The sequence below is a fragment of the Balaenoptera ricei genome, chromosome 2, assembly GCF_028023285.1.
Source record: "Balaenoptera ricei isolate mBalRic1 chromosome 2, mBalRic1.hap2, whole genome shotgun sequence".
In the NCBI taxonomy this organism is placed as follows: Eukaryota; Metazoa; Chordata; class Mammalia; order Artiodactyla; family Balaenopteridae; genus Balaenoptera; species Balaenoptera ricei.
Genome location: NC_082640.1, coordinates 8442929 through 8459094, shown reverse-complemented (window position 1 = coordinate 8459094; position 16166 = coordinate 8442929). Strand labels below are relative to the sequence as shown.

Below are 16166 nucleotides of genomic sequence, written 5' to 3'. Positions count from 1 at the left end.
TTTGGTCTCCTAGTGCACACAAAAGTTATGTTTACACTATACTGTAGTCTATTAAGTGTGCAATAGCATTATGTCTAAAAAAACAAGGTACATACCTTAATTAAATATACTTTATGGCTAGAAAGCGCTAACTATCATCTGAGCCTTCCGTAAGTTGTAATCTTTTTGCAAAAGTGACACCAAAGATCACTGATCACAGAAAACCATAACAAATACAGTAATAATGAAAAAGTTTGAAGTATTGTGAGAATTACCAAAACGTGACACAGAGACACGAAATGAGCAAATGATGTTAGAAAAATGGCACCGACAGACTTGCTCGATGCAGGTTTGCCACACGCCTTCAATTTGTAAAAAACACAGTATCTGTGAAGTACAATAAAGGAAAGCATAATAAAATGAGGTATGCCTGTATATATCTTTTTATTTGTGCAGAATTATTAAAAATAAAAGGGGCTAAATGAACTTGAATCCAGGAATAGAAAAAGACATTCATGGGAAACTGATGAAATTTGAATAAAGTCTGTAGTTCAGTTATTAATATAGTACCAATGTTAATTTCTTAGTTTTGATAATTATCACATGGTGTGTAGGATATTAACATCAGGGGAAACTGGGTGAGGGGTATAGGAGAACTCTCTGTACTATCTTTGTTGTGTAAATCTAATTATTTCAAAATTAAAAGTTTTAAAAATTGAATTAAGAAGAAGAAGGCGGAGCTAGTATTAATCCCACACAATTGTTGATTAACTAACAATAGGAAACATCTCTGGGCACTGAGTCTTGCATTGTGGCCTTGGACACACTATTAATGAATACAACTTAGGGGTGAGGACACCCCTACTTAGAGAATCTTGCAATTTTGTCTATATTCTGCTCTATATTTCTTTTCTCCAGGCCTGTCCAGAGCCTACAAAATGTCATCAACAGCAGTTCATATTGAAAGACTCACTGACCTATGACACATATGGCCTACGCGCAGTATTTTATAGTTTATAGCACTTTCTAAGTTAGTCTTGTTTTGATTTGCATTAGGAAAAAAGGCAAATGCATGGAGTACACCATGGGTCGCAATAAAGGATGAAAGTTCCATGCATTTTATTATAAAATATGCAGCGTAGCACCTGCAGAAATCACGCGCGCACACACACACACACACACACACACACACAACACAATACACATGCACAATTTGAAAACACAGTTATTAAATGATCTTGTGTTAGTGTCTAGTGGTGCCCAGTGTCAGGGCTGGGGGGCGGGGCCGCAGGGCAAGTCTAGTGGTTACCGCCCTGTGATCACCACCCTAGACCAAGCCTCCCCCACCCCAGGCACTGTTCTGTGGTGACAGCTTTCATTCATTCCTTTCCCAGCAGGAAAAGGAGAAAAGGTCCGATGACCAAAGAGGCCACCAGCCAATGCCTTTGGCCCCAGGTGTTGTCAGCCCATGACTGACTACGTCCTGAGTCACAGCCATCCCGGCTCCTCTTTGTTCTGTCTCCTCATCCTAGTCCCTTGGAGGCCCGGTTCCTGATTTCCTCGGGGTCCCTGACACTCACCATTTCCCGGTGAGTCAGGCCCATCTGCCACCTCTTTTCCAGGAACCGTATGCCAGCTGCAAAGCCCTGTCCGCTGATCTCGGCTGGCCGCCTGCCACTCCTACAGTCCCCAGAGGAACGCCCCCGCCCAGGCTCAGGGTGAAGAGGTTGGTGGTGGCCACTCTTCCCCTGGACGGTGCCAGTAGATGGCTCATATCCTCCCCATCACCGCCCCGCAGAGGGCCCTCCAGCTGCCAGTTCCACCAGGCCAGAGGGAGGGACCCTCCCCTCCAGCCTGGACTCTCTCTCTCTGCCCTCCACCCCCGACACGCACAAGCCTTCCCTGCCGGCCCAGGGAACCAGAAGCGCCAAGAAAGACCCGGAGCACACAGGCTCCATTTGATGGGACAGGCGGACGGTGCTGTGTGGTTTTCCTGCTTGCGTCTCTCCCGGGAGAAGAGCCACTTTCTCCCTGACGTTCACGTCCTTCTGGCTGGTGCCATCAGGGCTGTGGTCTAAAACCTTCAGCAAGCGGACTTCTTGCTCCTTGGCCCAGGACAACAAGCTCATTCTCTGACTCTTGTTTACTCAAAAGTGAAGTCTAATTGGGACTCCTCTCGAGTTCACTGGCTCTCTTAGAAGAGGAAACGTACTTGGGAAATGTGAACAATGTGATGCATTGAAACTGTGGTTTCTTTCTAATTAGTGAAAAAACGTCTGAGTGGCGATCGAGGGGGTTTACAGTGATTCTCAGGAGAAAGGGTAGAAAACATCTGCGTTTGCGGAAGTAGTTATTCTCGACGCGTGTTTGTCTTAAAGCACGTTTTCAAATTTCTCTGCCGGCTCCTTCCCATCCCAGCCCTCCGGTTCACAGACCCAGTTACTGGATCCCACCCGCAGGCAGAGAGAACCTTCTAGACCAGAAGCAACCACTCCGGCCTTCCTTCTGGCTCCGTTCCCTGAGGCTCCAGGGCCAGGGCGTAACCTGTTCCTTCCAGCTTTCTTTTTTTTTTTTTAATTTAATTTGTTTTTGGCTGCACCACATGGCATGTGGGATCTTAGTTCCCTGACCAGGGATCGAACCAGCGCCCCCTGCAGTGGAAGCGCGGAGTCTTAACCGCTGGACCCTGGCTTTCTTGAGGCAGGTGTGACTCTGCTCCTAACGCTGCTCCCCGATCACATCGCCACCTGAAAGGTTGCTAACTTAGAGGGTGATCACCTGTCCAGTTTGCCCACGACAGTACCGATTTACACCCCCTTTTACTCACAGGGTCCCGATTTAGATCATAAATGCTACGGCCACCCCGTCCACGTGCAGCTCCCGGAGGGTCCTCATGCAGATACACCTGGTCATCTCTCCTACTGACCAACGGGGATGCCCCCTGCCCTTGCTCTGAGCCCATCCTGCCTTGATGGTTCCATCTGATTGATGGGGCATAGCCTCCCTGAGCTGCCTTGTCCAGCCGCTAACCGAAGCCTGATCTGTTAGTATTGTAGGAAGTCACCTCTGTAACTCTGAGGATTTGGAGGAGTGTATGTGCATGCGTGTGTTATGTGTACACACAGAGGAAAGAAAACTGTGAAACACTTGCTTAGAACAGCTTATTTTTATCCAGGAATCTGTGCAGGTGTTCACTGCAGTCTTTTGCGAACAGTTTATTAAGAAGGAAATTGAAATTTTAGTAAAGATATTCCTTCCTTGTGTTGCAAAACACCGCTGTATAGAGCCAAACGGTAAGATCACTGAACGCAAATGTACTTTTCAACAGATGAACAATCTGAATTTTCGAATTTTATATTCTATTTCAGCGTTGACAGTGAAACTGCACATATACTTTTCATATTGAATTTATCATTGCATTGACTTCCTGTTATTGTTATTCCAACACTGGAGAGAAATGTTTCATTTCCAGAAGTTTTCATTTAACTCTAATAGAAAACAAACCCAGACAAATCCACTTTTTAAAAAATCAACATTTCGGTTCTGAACACGTACCGGCTTGATTATAAGAACTGGTTTACCTCATAATTTCATAATATGAGCATCACCCTAATTATATCCTTTGGCCGTTCCAGGCATGATCACAAGGCCTTTGAAATTCAGATGATGAACTTGGACTGACCCTGAACCACAAGACCCAAGTGGCCTGCAGCTGCCTTCACCGTGGACAGCTGAGATAGTACGACTTCAGGTTCTGTATTTTCCCTTCAGGTTCTCCAAGCACACGGGGCACTTACGTCTCATCTGTGAAGGCGATTCCAAAGTATTCCTTCTCCTTCAGATTGAAGTGAGATGCCACGAGGTCAAGCAGCTCCTTGGCCAAAAGCTTGGGCTGGAGGGAGAACAAAATGGAAAAAGGGTAAGTGATGAGAGATTACTCTTCCTAAAACATGCAATCTCAGGTTTACATAATTTTTTGGAAGGAATGTCCCAAAGCTCAAGAACATCCATACAAATGATTTTTATAAAACCCAAAGGAGTAGACAATGAGGACAGGGCCATCAATGGACTGAGATCTTGTATCCTGGTAATTTCTTCTATCAGCAAACGGTACTTGTTCACCAACACAGCTGTCAAACCCTGTGGCTTCATTCCCCACACAGGAGAACATTTTACAGTGAATTGACAGGAAGATGTCTTATTAAAAATATATATGTACACATATATATGTAGTAAATATATGTTATGATGTATATCAAATATATATTGTATAACACATATGTTATATAATACTATATTAATACTATAATTAACATGTCATAGAATATGATTATATATATATTTCACATGCACTTATTTAGTATTTGCTACGTGCCAGGCCCTGTTCCAAGCACTTTACAAACACCAGCTTCTTTAACCCTCATCACAACCCTATGAGATGGTTCTATTATTAACTCCATTGTATGGGGAGGAAACAGGTGCCCAAAGATTGAGCACCTCTGTGTAAGTGCTGGGGCTGTGATTTGAGTCCTGGCTCTACAGGCTGCCCTCGACCACTCTATATGCTCCCATAATTTAAAACCCAAACAACAGAAGTACCTCCCTGCAAGAAATGTTAACATTAAGGCCAAAGGGCCTTGGGAATAGTATTTAAGAATAAACTGAAACTTTGCCTTTCCAAAGGAGAACAGTTTTACCCAAGAATGTTTTTATCATGAACTCTTTCCTAAAATTTTCTGCCAATCCAAAGGAGTGTGCCAGAGCCTTAGATGTGAAATCACTGCGGCTGTTTGTATTGTCAATACATCAATCACTCTGGTCTATCACTGTTGAGATGACCACAGACCACCAGGCTCAGAGGTCAGGGAGGAGGGAAAGGCTGATGATGGAGACACGGGGCCAAAAGGGAACAGTTATTTCTAAATTGCCTCCCGGTTCAGGTATTTGCGATGCACTGCCTTTACGATGACTGTTCTGTTCCACGCATACTCCAAGCTCAGAGCAGAAACAGATTCGAGAAGAGAAAATGTGTGTGTGTGTGTGCACACGTGTGTGCATTGATGCACATTAGGATACCCTTCCTGAGTATATTTCCTGTTCTGGTCGTTACTCTGTTGCTTTTCTCTATTAAGAGGGTGGATAAGACAATAAATCAAGAGTTATATGACCGTTTTAGAACTACCATATGATCCAGCAATTCCATTTCTGGGTATTTATCCAAAAGAAATAAAAACACTAACTTGGGGGCTTCCCTGGTGGCACAGTGGTTAAGAATCCGCCTGCCAATGCAGGGGACACGGGTTCGAGCCCTGGTCTGGGAAGATCCTACGTGCCGCGGAGCAACTAAGCGCGTGTGCCACAACTACTGAGCCTGTGCTCTAGAGCCCACAAGCCACAACTACTGAGCCTGCGCTCTAGAGCCCGCGAGCCACAACTACTGAAGTCTGTGTGCCTAGAGCCCGTGCTCTGCAACAAGAGAAGCCACCGCAATGAGAAGCCCGTGCACCACAACGAAGAGTAGCCCCCGCTCGCCGCAACTAGAGAAAGCCCACGCAGAGCAACAAAGACCCAATGCAGCCAAAAATAAAATAAATAAAATACATAAATTAAAAGAAAAACAAACACTAACTTGAAAAGAAGTGCACCCCCATACTCACTGCAGCACTGTTTACAAAAGTCTAGACATGGACGCAATCCAAGTGTCCATCAATGGATGAATGGATAAAGAAAATGTGGTATACATACACAATGGAATATTATTCAGCCATAAAAAAGAAGGAAATCTTATCATTCACAACAACACGGATAGACCTTGAGTGTACTTTGCTAAGTGAAATAAGTCAGACAGAGAGAGACAAACACTGTATGGTCTTACTTATACGTGGAATCTAAAAAATAAAATTAAAAAATACCTCATAGATACAGAGAACAAACTGGTGGTTGCCAGAGGAGGGGGTACGGGTGGGTGAAATGGGTGAAGGTGGCAAAAAAAAAAAAGAGAGAGAGAGTTACATCACAGTTTAGTTTCTTATTTCACTTTTTTTTGGTGCCACTATGGACTATACTGTGTCCCCTCCTCCCAAATTCATGTGTTGAAGCCTTAACCTCCAATGTGATGGGGCCTTTGAGAGGTAATTAGGGTTAGATGAGGTCATGCGGGCAGGCCCTCATGATGGGATTAGTGCCCTTATAAGAAGAGATCCCAGAGAGCTTGCTTGCTCTTTCTCTCCACCAGGTGAGGACACAGTGAGAAGGCTGCCATCTGCAAGTCAGGAAGAGAGCCCTCATAGAGCCTGACCAGGCTGGCACCCAGACCTCAAACTTGCAGCCTCCAGAACTGTGAGAAAATCAGTGTCTTCTTTTTTTTTTTTTTTTGGTTGCACTGTGCAGCACGTGGGATCTTGGTTTCCTGACCAGAGACTGAACCCATGTCCCCTGCAGAGGAAGCGTGGAGTCCTAAACACTGGACAGCCAGGGAAGTCCCCCAAATCAGTGTCTTTTGTTTAAGCCCCCCAGTCTGTGGTATTTTGTAATGGCAGCCCAGGCAGACTAAGACAGGTGTACTTCCTTTTAATTCAACAAACATTTACTGTCTAATATGTATAGGGCACTAGTCAATCCTACAGGAGATACAAAAATGCACAGCACATAGTACTTGTCAATAGGACCTTAAACTTTCATCAGGGCATAGAGTAAGAGCTAGTGTTCATTTTAAAAAGCCAAAGCAGATGGTTCCCTCTTTGCTGCCTCATCCTGAGCTCCCAGGATGGCAGCCTCCAGGCCTCAATCACCATCAATTTACCAATGAAAACTGCCAGAAATGATGGGAGTGGGTTTGAAGCGAGGGCAGAGCTTCCTCCCCCTAGAAGACATGAATAAATCAACAGGAAAATCCATCTTGATAAATCAATGTCATCTAATATTCTATACTACCATTCACACTAAAATGTGAAAAAGTGAAAAAGTAACCGTTAGGGAATTCAAGACTGTATGTAAGACCCTCCTTCATAAATACCACAGGGGAAGGCAGGGGAATAATCGGGGCACATCTCAGAGCATCACTGATAAATGGCAAGGTATCAATCCAAGGTGAGGGGGCTCTTGAAGCCTCAGACTGTGTTTGCTATGGGATGCTGCAGGGCATGTTGCTGGCATCACCTCCATCCCCATAAGGTACCTGGCTGCCCAGATACAAAGCATTTAAGGTAGAGGTTGTGACCAAACGTAAGGTAACATGGCTGATTTTTACACTGTGATGAACTGTAACTTATCCATCCAAATGTCTGCGTTCCTTTCACAGCAGTTACAGCATTTCTATAATCTGCTATTTCTTTAAACATTTTGATAACCTTTGGGGTTTGCCTTTGAAGCTTGTATCACATGTATAAAAGCATCCTCACTGGTGATAAGTCTTCTTGTACTCAGAATGGACTTGATTTTTTTCACAAGTCACGTGAAGTCCAGTCTGTTGAATGGTGACAGAGGTGGCGGAGGTGAGGAGCACATTGGATCAAGCTGGTTTTATAAAATGAGGTATGACTATAAAGTCATTATTTGTGGGCTCTTAGGGGTGATGGTGAGGTTTCCAGCCTAAACTTGGAAATGACAGAATAAGATTTCCTTCTCTTTGAGAGTTAAACTTGAAAGACAACATCCCAATGGAATTGACCAGCGATATATAAATTTACCCAGAAAGAGAAAAGAATTACTGTTAGGGTCGGAATAATAGTATATCTATAACATGACTAAATATAGTAATTGTTCCATAGAAGGGGCTGGGTGAATGACCGGTGTGTGTGGGGTGGGGGATGGAGGGGAGTCTGGGAAAAGGAAATGAGCTGGGGAAACAAATGCAGTCTTAGCCAATAGGCCTTAAATATTTGAGTCCCAGCGGTAAGGCTTCTTCTCTGGCAGACATGGAGGCATGAGGATGCACGACCTTAGCCAGTCATTTAAAACACTCAAATTACCTATTTAACTCCCCTTCCTCCAATCTCATAGCTTCCAAAGAACTTATTGAGGTGTGATTGCCCTGTCCTACATACGCTGCTGAGCAGTCTCCTACATGACTGCATTATCTTCTTAAATAAGAGACTGTCATTCCCCTGCCAGTGATGATGCTGAGACTTGGAGACATCAGGCAGGCTGTCTCACAGCAAAGCCAGGCTTCCAACTGAAGTCAGACTGGCCTCACAGGTCACATGTACTACCCTTCTGCCACCCCACTTCTACTGACTCTACCTCCTGGGTGAGAGGTCAAGGATCATGAACCCTGAGGGCCCTATCTGGGTGAGGGTTATATTGCTCACTTGAAACCAGAACACTGACATTTTCTACATCAATACTGATTTATACATCAGGTACTTTGAACTTGGTTAACGTGAGTCTTCCCCCGAGGATGAACAATCGGGTTTCTTCACTGCAGAGCTAGGGAACTGACTTGACATGCTGAAAAATTCACCAGAATAGTGGATGTCACCTTAGGAGCCTTGTTGACACTGACTTCTGGTTTCTCCATGGTGACACATCCCTATGATTTAGCCTGTCACCGCAATCCTTTTTTACATTGGAATTTCTACAGTAAAAAACCAAATTTTCTTGGGGACGCATACACTGAACGCAGCTAAAAGGATCTGAGCAATAGCAGCATCCCTCAAATAAACTTTATCATCTCAGCCTAACTCTTTTCAAGGATAGGATCCGTTTGGATGCATATCTTTGGTCAAAAAATTTAAAAAGGTGGGCTTGCCTGGTGGCGTAGTGGTTGGGAATCCGCCTGCCGATTCAGGGGACACGGGTTCGAGCCCTGGTCTGGGAGGATCCCACATGCCGCGGAGCAGCTGGGCCCGTGAGCAACAACTACTGAGCCTGCGCTCTAGAGCCTGCGAACCACAACTACTGAGCCCGTGTGCCACAACTACTGAAGCCCGCGTGCCTGGAGCCCAGGCTCTGCAACAAGAGAAGCCACTGCAATGAGAAGCCCGTAAACTGCAATGAAGAGTGGCCCCCGCTCTCCACAACTAGAGAAAGCCTGCACACAGCAACCAAGACCCAACACAGACAAAAATAAATAAATAAATTTATAAAAAAATAAAATAAAATAAAATAAATAAACAAATAAAAAAAATAAAAAAAGGTTAGTCCCATTACTTCATACAACAGTAATTATAGATCCTAAGCACCACCCTCAATAAAGAAAAGCCTACATTAATTACCCACAATATATACATGGGGAAATAAAGGCATTGAAGGGGGAGGTAACAGATGCCAGAAGATGTTGAGGTTAGAACTCCTGAATCTCAAGTCCCATTAAAAGGCACACTCTTTCTTCCGCTGTCATGGTGACTCGCAATGCCCCAGCAAGTAGCTGCTCCATCAATGACAGAGAGCTCTCCCATCCCCCTGATGGACGTGTAGCATGAGTGAGAAATAAACCTCGTTGTTAAGTAACCTTGACATTGGCGGTTGTTTGTCATCACAGCATAACCTAATCTATCCTGATTGGTTCAGGCACCAAAACTTTAATTCCCTGTATGGTAGGTTTAAAACCATTTAAGGCATCAGCCTGTGATTTCCTGATCTTGCAAACTAAGACAATATCCCACCTTGACACGATGGTGACTAATGAACTACATTTCTTAAACTCATTTGGCGAACGTTGCTGGGTAGAAAGCTTTATGCTGTTATGTACTTTGAAGGGATGTTTACAGAATCTGCTGATTACAATCTGCCAATTACTTTGTTGTAAACATTTGTGGAGCTTTGCAGGATCGGGCTGGGAGTGAGGGCAGAAAGGCAGCCGGTAGCCCAGTCAAGTTCTACAGGACAAACCGGGCCGGGGCCTCAGTGCCGATGTGAGCAAGGCAAGCCCTGCGCGTCTTGGGTTAGAAACAGCCTGTGCTGGGTCATTGGTGCCATCCTGGCCCTCCGAGGTCACGACGGAAATCAGCTAGGTGGTTTGTGACCACCTAGAGGGGTGGGATAGGGAGGGTGGGAGGGAGGGAGACGCAAGAGGGAGGAGATATGGGGATGTATGTATATGTACAGCTGATTCACTTTGTTATAAAGTAGAAACTAACACACCATTGTAAAGCAATTATACTCCAATAAAGACGTTAAAAAAAAAAAAAAAAAGACTGACTTTCTCTCAGCCTGTAATGAACTTTGTTCACTCAATAGCTTTTCTTATTTTCTTTTTCTATCTCAGATTCTTTTTCCAATGTGTCCTTCTAAGCTTTTATTCCTCCTTATATCTGACAAATAGAATCTCTTTATAAACGTCTGACTCTACCACACAGATCTAAGTTCCCAAGGGCTCTGAACTGTTCCAGTGGGAAGCCGTGCACATACCAGCATGTACAGGGTTCTGGAACGGGCCCCGTCTATGCTGCCTTCCGAGGTGGGACATGATTGGATTGTCATGATCAAAAGAACACTTCGCACGAATGTATGGCTGTACAGTGCTCTGGGCACATCCCTTGGCCGATGATCCTTCTAGTGAACTCGTGAGCTGTCCAGGCAGGCTGGGAAGAGCCATCAGCTGACCAGGTGGTACCCAAGCTCCTCTCCAGTTTCCCACAGAATATTTTTATCATCACTCACATATTCTACTTTCCACTTAACATGGATCCATCCCACAGAGATGCTCTTGGACAAACTGTATAACTTCTCAGAGTCTCAGTGTTCCCCTCTATAAAGTGATGAACTAGACTGATGAATCGAACTCCTGCCCTAAATTTGATTCTTTATTCATTAAACTTATTATCAAATTTAGTTTCTTCCTTCTCCAAAACCTTCCCAACCTTCTCAAGGGTCTAGTCACTCATTCTAAAAAACTTTGCAACCATTCTGGATCCCCCCTGGATCTCTTAAATCTGTCAGTTAACATAGCCATCTTTCTTATATAAGCTCTGGCAAGTCACTTGAGCTCTCTGTACCTCAGTTTCCTCGGCTGCAAAATGCGGATGAGGACCACGCCACATCACAGGGCTGCTATGAGGATTTAATGAATTAATATTGACCTGCATAAGGTGCTTAGAGCAAGTGTCTGGCACAAAGCGAATGTTCTATGTGTTCATTATTATTTCAGACCCTCATTATCTCACCTATGAATTATTATAATAATCTCCTAAATGGTATCAAGTTATATATGTCAGTCTGGTATTTAAGGCCACTCTTTGAATCTAGTTCCTATCCAACCTCACTTTTGCCCGATTCCCTCCAAAAGTACTCATTTTTGTCCAATCTATTTGTATCAGAGTGAAGAAAACACCAATCTCGTTTCTATTTCCAAAACTTTGCCCACAACATCCTCTCCCCGCCCATTTGAATTTCATCTTGCTCAAGGCCCACTTCTTCCAGGAAGGCGTCCCTGATCATCCTACCTCCAAACAGTCTCTTTCTCCTCTGAACTCCTATAGCATTTACCACAGGGACTTGGTTCACGCTTGGCATGCATGCTCTTGTGTTGTGATAAATTTATTTTAATTAAAACATTTTTACAAGTATGGTAAAACACACAACATAAAATTGACCATCTTAAGCACTTTTAAGTACACAGTTCAGTATTGTTAAGTATATTCACATTGTTGTGCAACCAATCTCTAGAATATTTCCTCTTGCAAAATAGAAACTCTGTACCCATTAAACAACTCCCCATTCCCCTTCCCTCCAGCCCCTGGCAACCACCATTCTGCTTTTTTTCCCTATGAATTTGACTATTCCAGGTACCTCATCTAAGTGCAATTATACAGCGTTTGTCTTTTTGTGATTGGCTTATTTCATTTAGCATAACATCCTCACGGTTCATTCACATTGTAGCAGGTGTCAGAATTTCCTTCCTTTTTAGGGCTGAGTAATATTCCACTGTGTGGATAAACCACATTTTGTTTACTTATTGATCCATCAATGGACACCTGGGTTGCTTTCCTGTTTTGGCTTTTGTGAATAATGCTGCTATGAACATGGTGAATTTTTGTGACATGACTTGCTGTGTCCTGTAATGGGCTGGATGGTTGCCCCCAAAAAGTTCTGTCCACATCCTAAATGCTGGAGCCTGTGAACATGACCTCTCATTACAAAAATGTGATTATGATCCTTGAGAGGAAAAGCGTCTCCTGCACTATCCAGGTGGACCTCAAGTGCAATCACATGGATCCTTCTAAGAGAGAGACTGGGGGAGTTCTGACAGAGACAGACACACACTAGAGGACCGTGTGAAGACAGAGGCAGAGATGGGAGCGATGAAGCCGCGTGTCAGGGAAGGCTGGCAACCACCAGAAGCCAGAAGAGGCTAAGAATGGATTTTCCCCTCAAGCTTCCAGAGGAAGCTTGGCTCTGCTGACAGCTTGATTTTGACTTCTGCCTTCCAGAACTGTGAGAGAATATGTTTCTGTTATTTTAAGCCCCCAAGTTTGTGGTGCTTTGTCACGGCAGCCTCAGGAAACGCATACACACCCTCAGGCAGAAGCCCCGCAGTACCTGGCAGGTCCTAATAGCAGGAAACCCCAAAAATCTGCTGGTTGTTTGAGACATAAAATGGGATCTCAGCAGAAAGCCCTTTTCTAGTATTTGCACTTTCTCTTTATAATGCCATTGACTTTCTGGGCAAGGAGGCCACATACGCAAGTCCAGGTGGAGGAGCCTTTGTATCAGAACTGACCCTGGGTCGGCCACTGGCAGCGTGGGCTTCAACTCAGTGACTTCTCCCCTCAAGCCCTTTCTTGTCATCCGCCACTCCCTTGGGGGCAGCTCACAGATTCAAAATCAATGGAATGGCCGCTTCTGAATTGCATTAAAAGAAATTAAAACATCACACGGCTCCCATCTGTGGTCTGGGAGGAATCACGGCCCAAAGACTGACCCTCTCACCTCTCCCTCCGCCCCAAGGCTGATCTGGACAAGTCGCTCCCGGCTGCAGGGCCCACAGGGACCGCCAGGCTGCCGGGGACAGCTCCGCAGCTGGGCCACACCCTGCCGCTCCGACGGCACCGCCAGCCCCATCCCGGGAAAGGGCGATTCCCGGCCCCGGAGGAGTGGCCGCGTCAGTGGAGGTGGCAGAGTCCAGTGCTGAGAGCGGGGAAGAAGGCGTGGTCAGCGTGCCCTTTCTCTCCAGCCTTTCTGAAAACCGAGAGGGAGAGAGGGGGGTGAAGGCGGGCAGCTCGGAATCAACGATGCCTGAGCCTGCGGCCTCTTTGAAGCCCTGCCTGTTATTGTGTTTCCCAGAGCAGCTGGGAGCCTGGCTCCCGCCCTCCCTTCCCCCCTCCCCTCCCCTCCCCCTCCCCCTCCCCCTGGGGGCTCCGCATTAAGCAGCCGAGCGCTCATTGGCTGTTCGTTCGTCCTGGGGAGGGGGCGCCGGTGATCGAGAGAAAGCGTGAGGTCATCGCGCACACAGACGCGGGTCTGGCCGCGCTCCCCCTCCCCGTCACCCGCTTGACGCTCCGGCTGATTAGCTGGGGAGGCTGGCTTCCTTCCTACCGCGTCTGAGCAGCCCCTGGGTTCCGTGGCTGGGGGCAAACGGGGCACTGCTTCCTTTACGTAGGGTTATTTGCTCTTCTGGGCTCCCAGGCGCCTGGGATAGGCAGGGGTGGGGGGCGTGTAAAGCTCAGTGGGTCCTGCCAGAGGGAGCATCTCTCCATCTGGGAGATCCCCATCCAGTAAGAACCCCAGCTCGTTAGTGGACAGAAGACGAATGCTTTACCTCCGGCTCAGGAGGGACCAGCAGCAGAGCATCTCAGCCAAGCTGGCTCCAGACACAGCCAATACTAACGGTTTCCGTTTACTGGGTGCAGCCTCTGTCCCAGCGCAGAACTGAGTCAATCCTTACCCAGCAGGCAGATGCCAGGATTACCCCCATTGGATACAGAAGGAGCCAAAGCACAGAGAAAGCAGTAACTTGCCAAAGGCACACAGCTAGTAACCCGCAGATTTAACTCAACAGTCAGGTGGGTATAAGTCACCTAGGGACGCTGGATCATACAAAGAGCCAGAGAGACTGGTTACCCAACCCACTTAACTGACAGGGCAGGAAACTAAGGTTCAAGGGGTCGAGAAGCCGGTCCACGGACAAGGGAGGTCACCTTAGTGACCGGCACATGTGGGGATGGGACCCAAGCGCCTGACCAGTCCTTTGCTAGACCACTTAAGTAGGCGGTTTCAGAAAAGGCTGCAACGATCTGAAACAGGAAGGAAAGAAAACCAAAGGGCGTCAATCACATGTGGGTCCTGGCAGGCAAAAAGCAGTCACTGCACACATTATGCTAAGGTCCAGGTTTCCTGGCTCCTCCCCAGCTTTCCCTCCTGCGTCTGCTGCTCCTCTGGCCCCAGCACCATCATATTCTACAGGCCTCCCTCTGCCAGGTTCTGGGCTCCATGCTTCACTTATACCATCTTATTTCATCTTCAAAGCAAAGCAACCCTGCGACGTTGTACCGATAAGGACACTGGGGCTTAGAACAGCTACTGTGCTCAAGGTCACAACCCCCCAAGGGCACAGGGCAGACGAGGGGCTTGAGTCTGGGACTGACTCTAAAGCTTTGGTTTTAAATGCCGGGTACAGATCCAGCAAGTCACAAACAGCACAGACAGGAGGGGTCTGAAGCTGCTTTTTCTAAGCGCAATAGAATTCGGCCAGACAATATGTTCCCGGAGGGCAGGGATCAGGTTTGATCAATATCTGTAGCCCGGCCCCCGGAGCACCGTGCCTGACACACAGGTTTTTTTAATTGGTAGATGGGGATAGACTGAAGGGTCATTGTTTGATTGTTACACCAGCCTAGCAGGAAAGCTGACCACAGGGAGGATGAAACCCACACGCCCTCTCAAGGCTGGTTGGAAGCACAGAGCTGCTAGGCAGAGATTGTGGTACCCCATGGAGAAGGATGGGTCCAGATGCCATATGCCCAGATGCAAAAGAGCCCCTGAGTTTCAATGGGGTCACATACCTCCAGGCACCCACGAAGGAGGCTGTGACATATACTTTGGGAAAGTTACTTGTACACCCAGGAAAAGATGTGTTGTGTCTGTATTCCTTTCAACAGACTCTGCCCTTTAACCCAGCATCAGGGACTAACCTTGCTTGTTTCCCAGTTGCTCGTCCCCGCCCTTTGTACTATTCCTATGTATTATTCTTTATATGATACTAATTTATTCCCTTGTTCTCATCCTCTTATTTCCACATGGTTTCTTCCACATTTTGCTAAGATTCACCCTGGTCCCAGCATGGGGGAAAGTTGGGGTTGAAATCAGTCTGGGAAGCCGAGTCTTTCTCATCCATGCATTTGAATGATGCCCAATGGGAAGGCTTTGACAGGAGCACATAATTATTACTCCTCCAGAAATGCAAAGTGCTTCTGCCAGCTGGCTGGGGAGCCTGCTTTATTCAGGATCTGCTCCCCTTGGGACTCCGGGCGGGCGGGCAGGTGTTCATTAGGGAGCGCCTGCTCATTAACATAGTAACCCCCAGACTCCAGCCTGCTCGGGGCAATGTCACAAGGACTGCTCGTCCAGGGTGGCTCCCCTCGGCAGCCTCTCCGCATTCATGAAATGATAAAGGTTTCAGTGAGGCGAAAACACAAAAAGATGTGCGGTACTCAACTTGCCTTTACCAAGGTCAGGCTGACAAGTCTGCAGCCCCAATTCGGAGACACCTGAAGAAAATACGGGGGATGCTAAGGGTCTTGGAATTCATCGTCCACAGTCGTTGTGTCTACACCTTCTATTATTTTTTCTTTAACTCAAAGCCTGCCCTGCATTCTGGGTTATGACCCTATCTTGTTCTACAGTGAGTAGTAAATTACTATTTTTGGATGTAAACCACCCATACATTCACTGGGAGGTGAATCCTGGAGTAAGTTCCCCAGGATCAAACCGGCCAACTGGTCACCTTTCCAGTGGGACAAATGGCACCCAGACCAATTCCAACTTGAGGTCTTCACGACATTGCACACTGAATTATTCCCTTTGCCTGATGTTCAGGGAAGAGTGAAGAAGGGCATCATCCCAGAGCGCAGGACATCGGAGTTTTGCAATTAGCTCTGTGTGGTCCATAGGAAGCCACGGAATCTTAGGCAAGGCTCAACCATTCCAATCAGTTGTGTAGTCAGCGGTAGCTAGGACCTCTTAGGAGTTTCATTAGTAAAGGGATGATACGGCAATAGGGCAGAGAGGAAGGGTTAGGGTAGAGCCAT

At 46.4% G+C, this 16166-nt stretch overlaps 1 protein-coding gene across 5 annotated transcripts in view; it reads right to left on the bottom strand.

Annotated features, from left to right (window-relative positions):
- The window catches only part of FRMD4A (FERM domain containing 4A), a 491624-nt gene that overhangs the window by 141176 nt on the left and 334282 nt on the right, over positions 1–16166 (bottom strand). For all 5 annotated transcript variants that reach the window (XM_059910391.1, XM_059910396.1, XM_059910410.1 and 2 more), the window contains exon 3: positions 3777–3871. In XM_059910391.1, coding sequence (XP_059766374.1) covers positions 3777–3871 — 95 coding nt within the window. The remainder of the gene's footprint in view (positions 1–3776; positions 3872–16166) is intronic.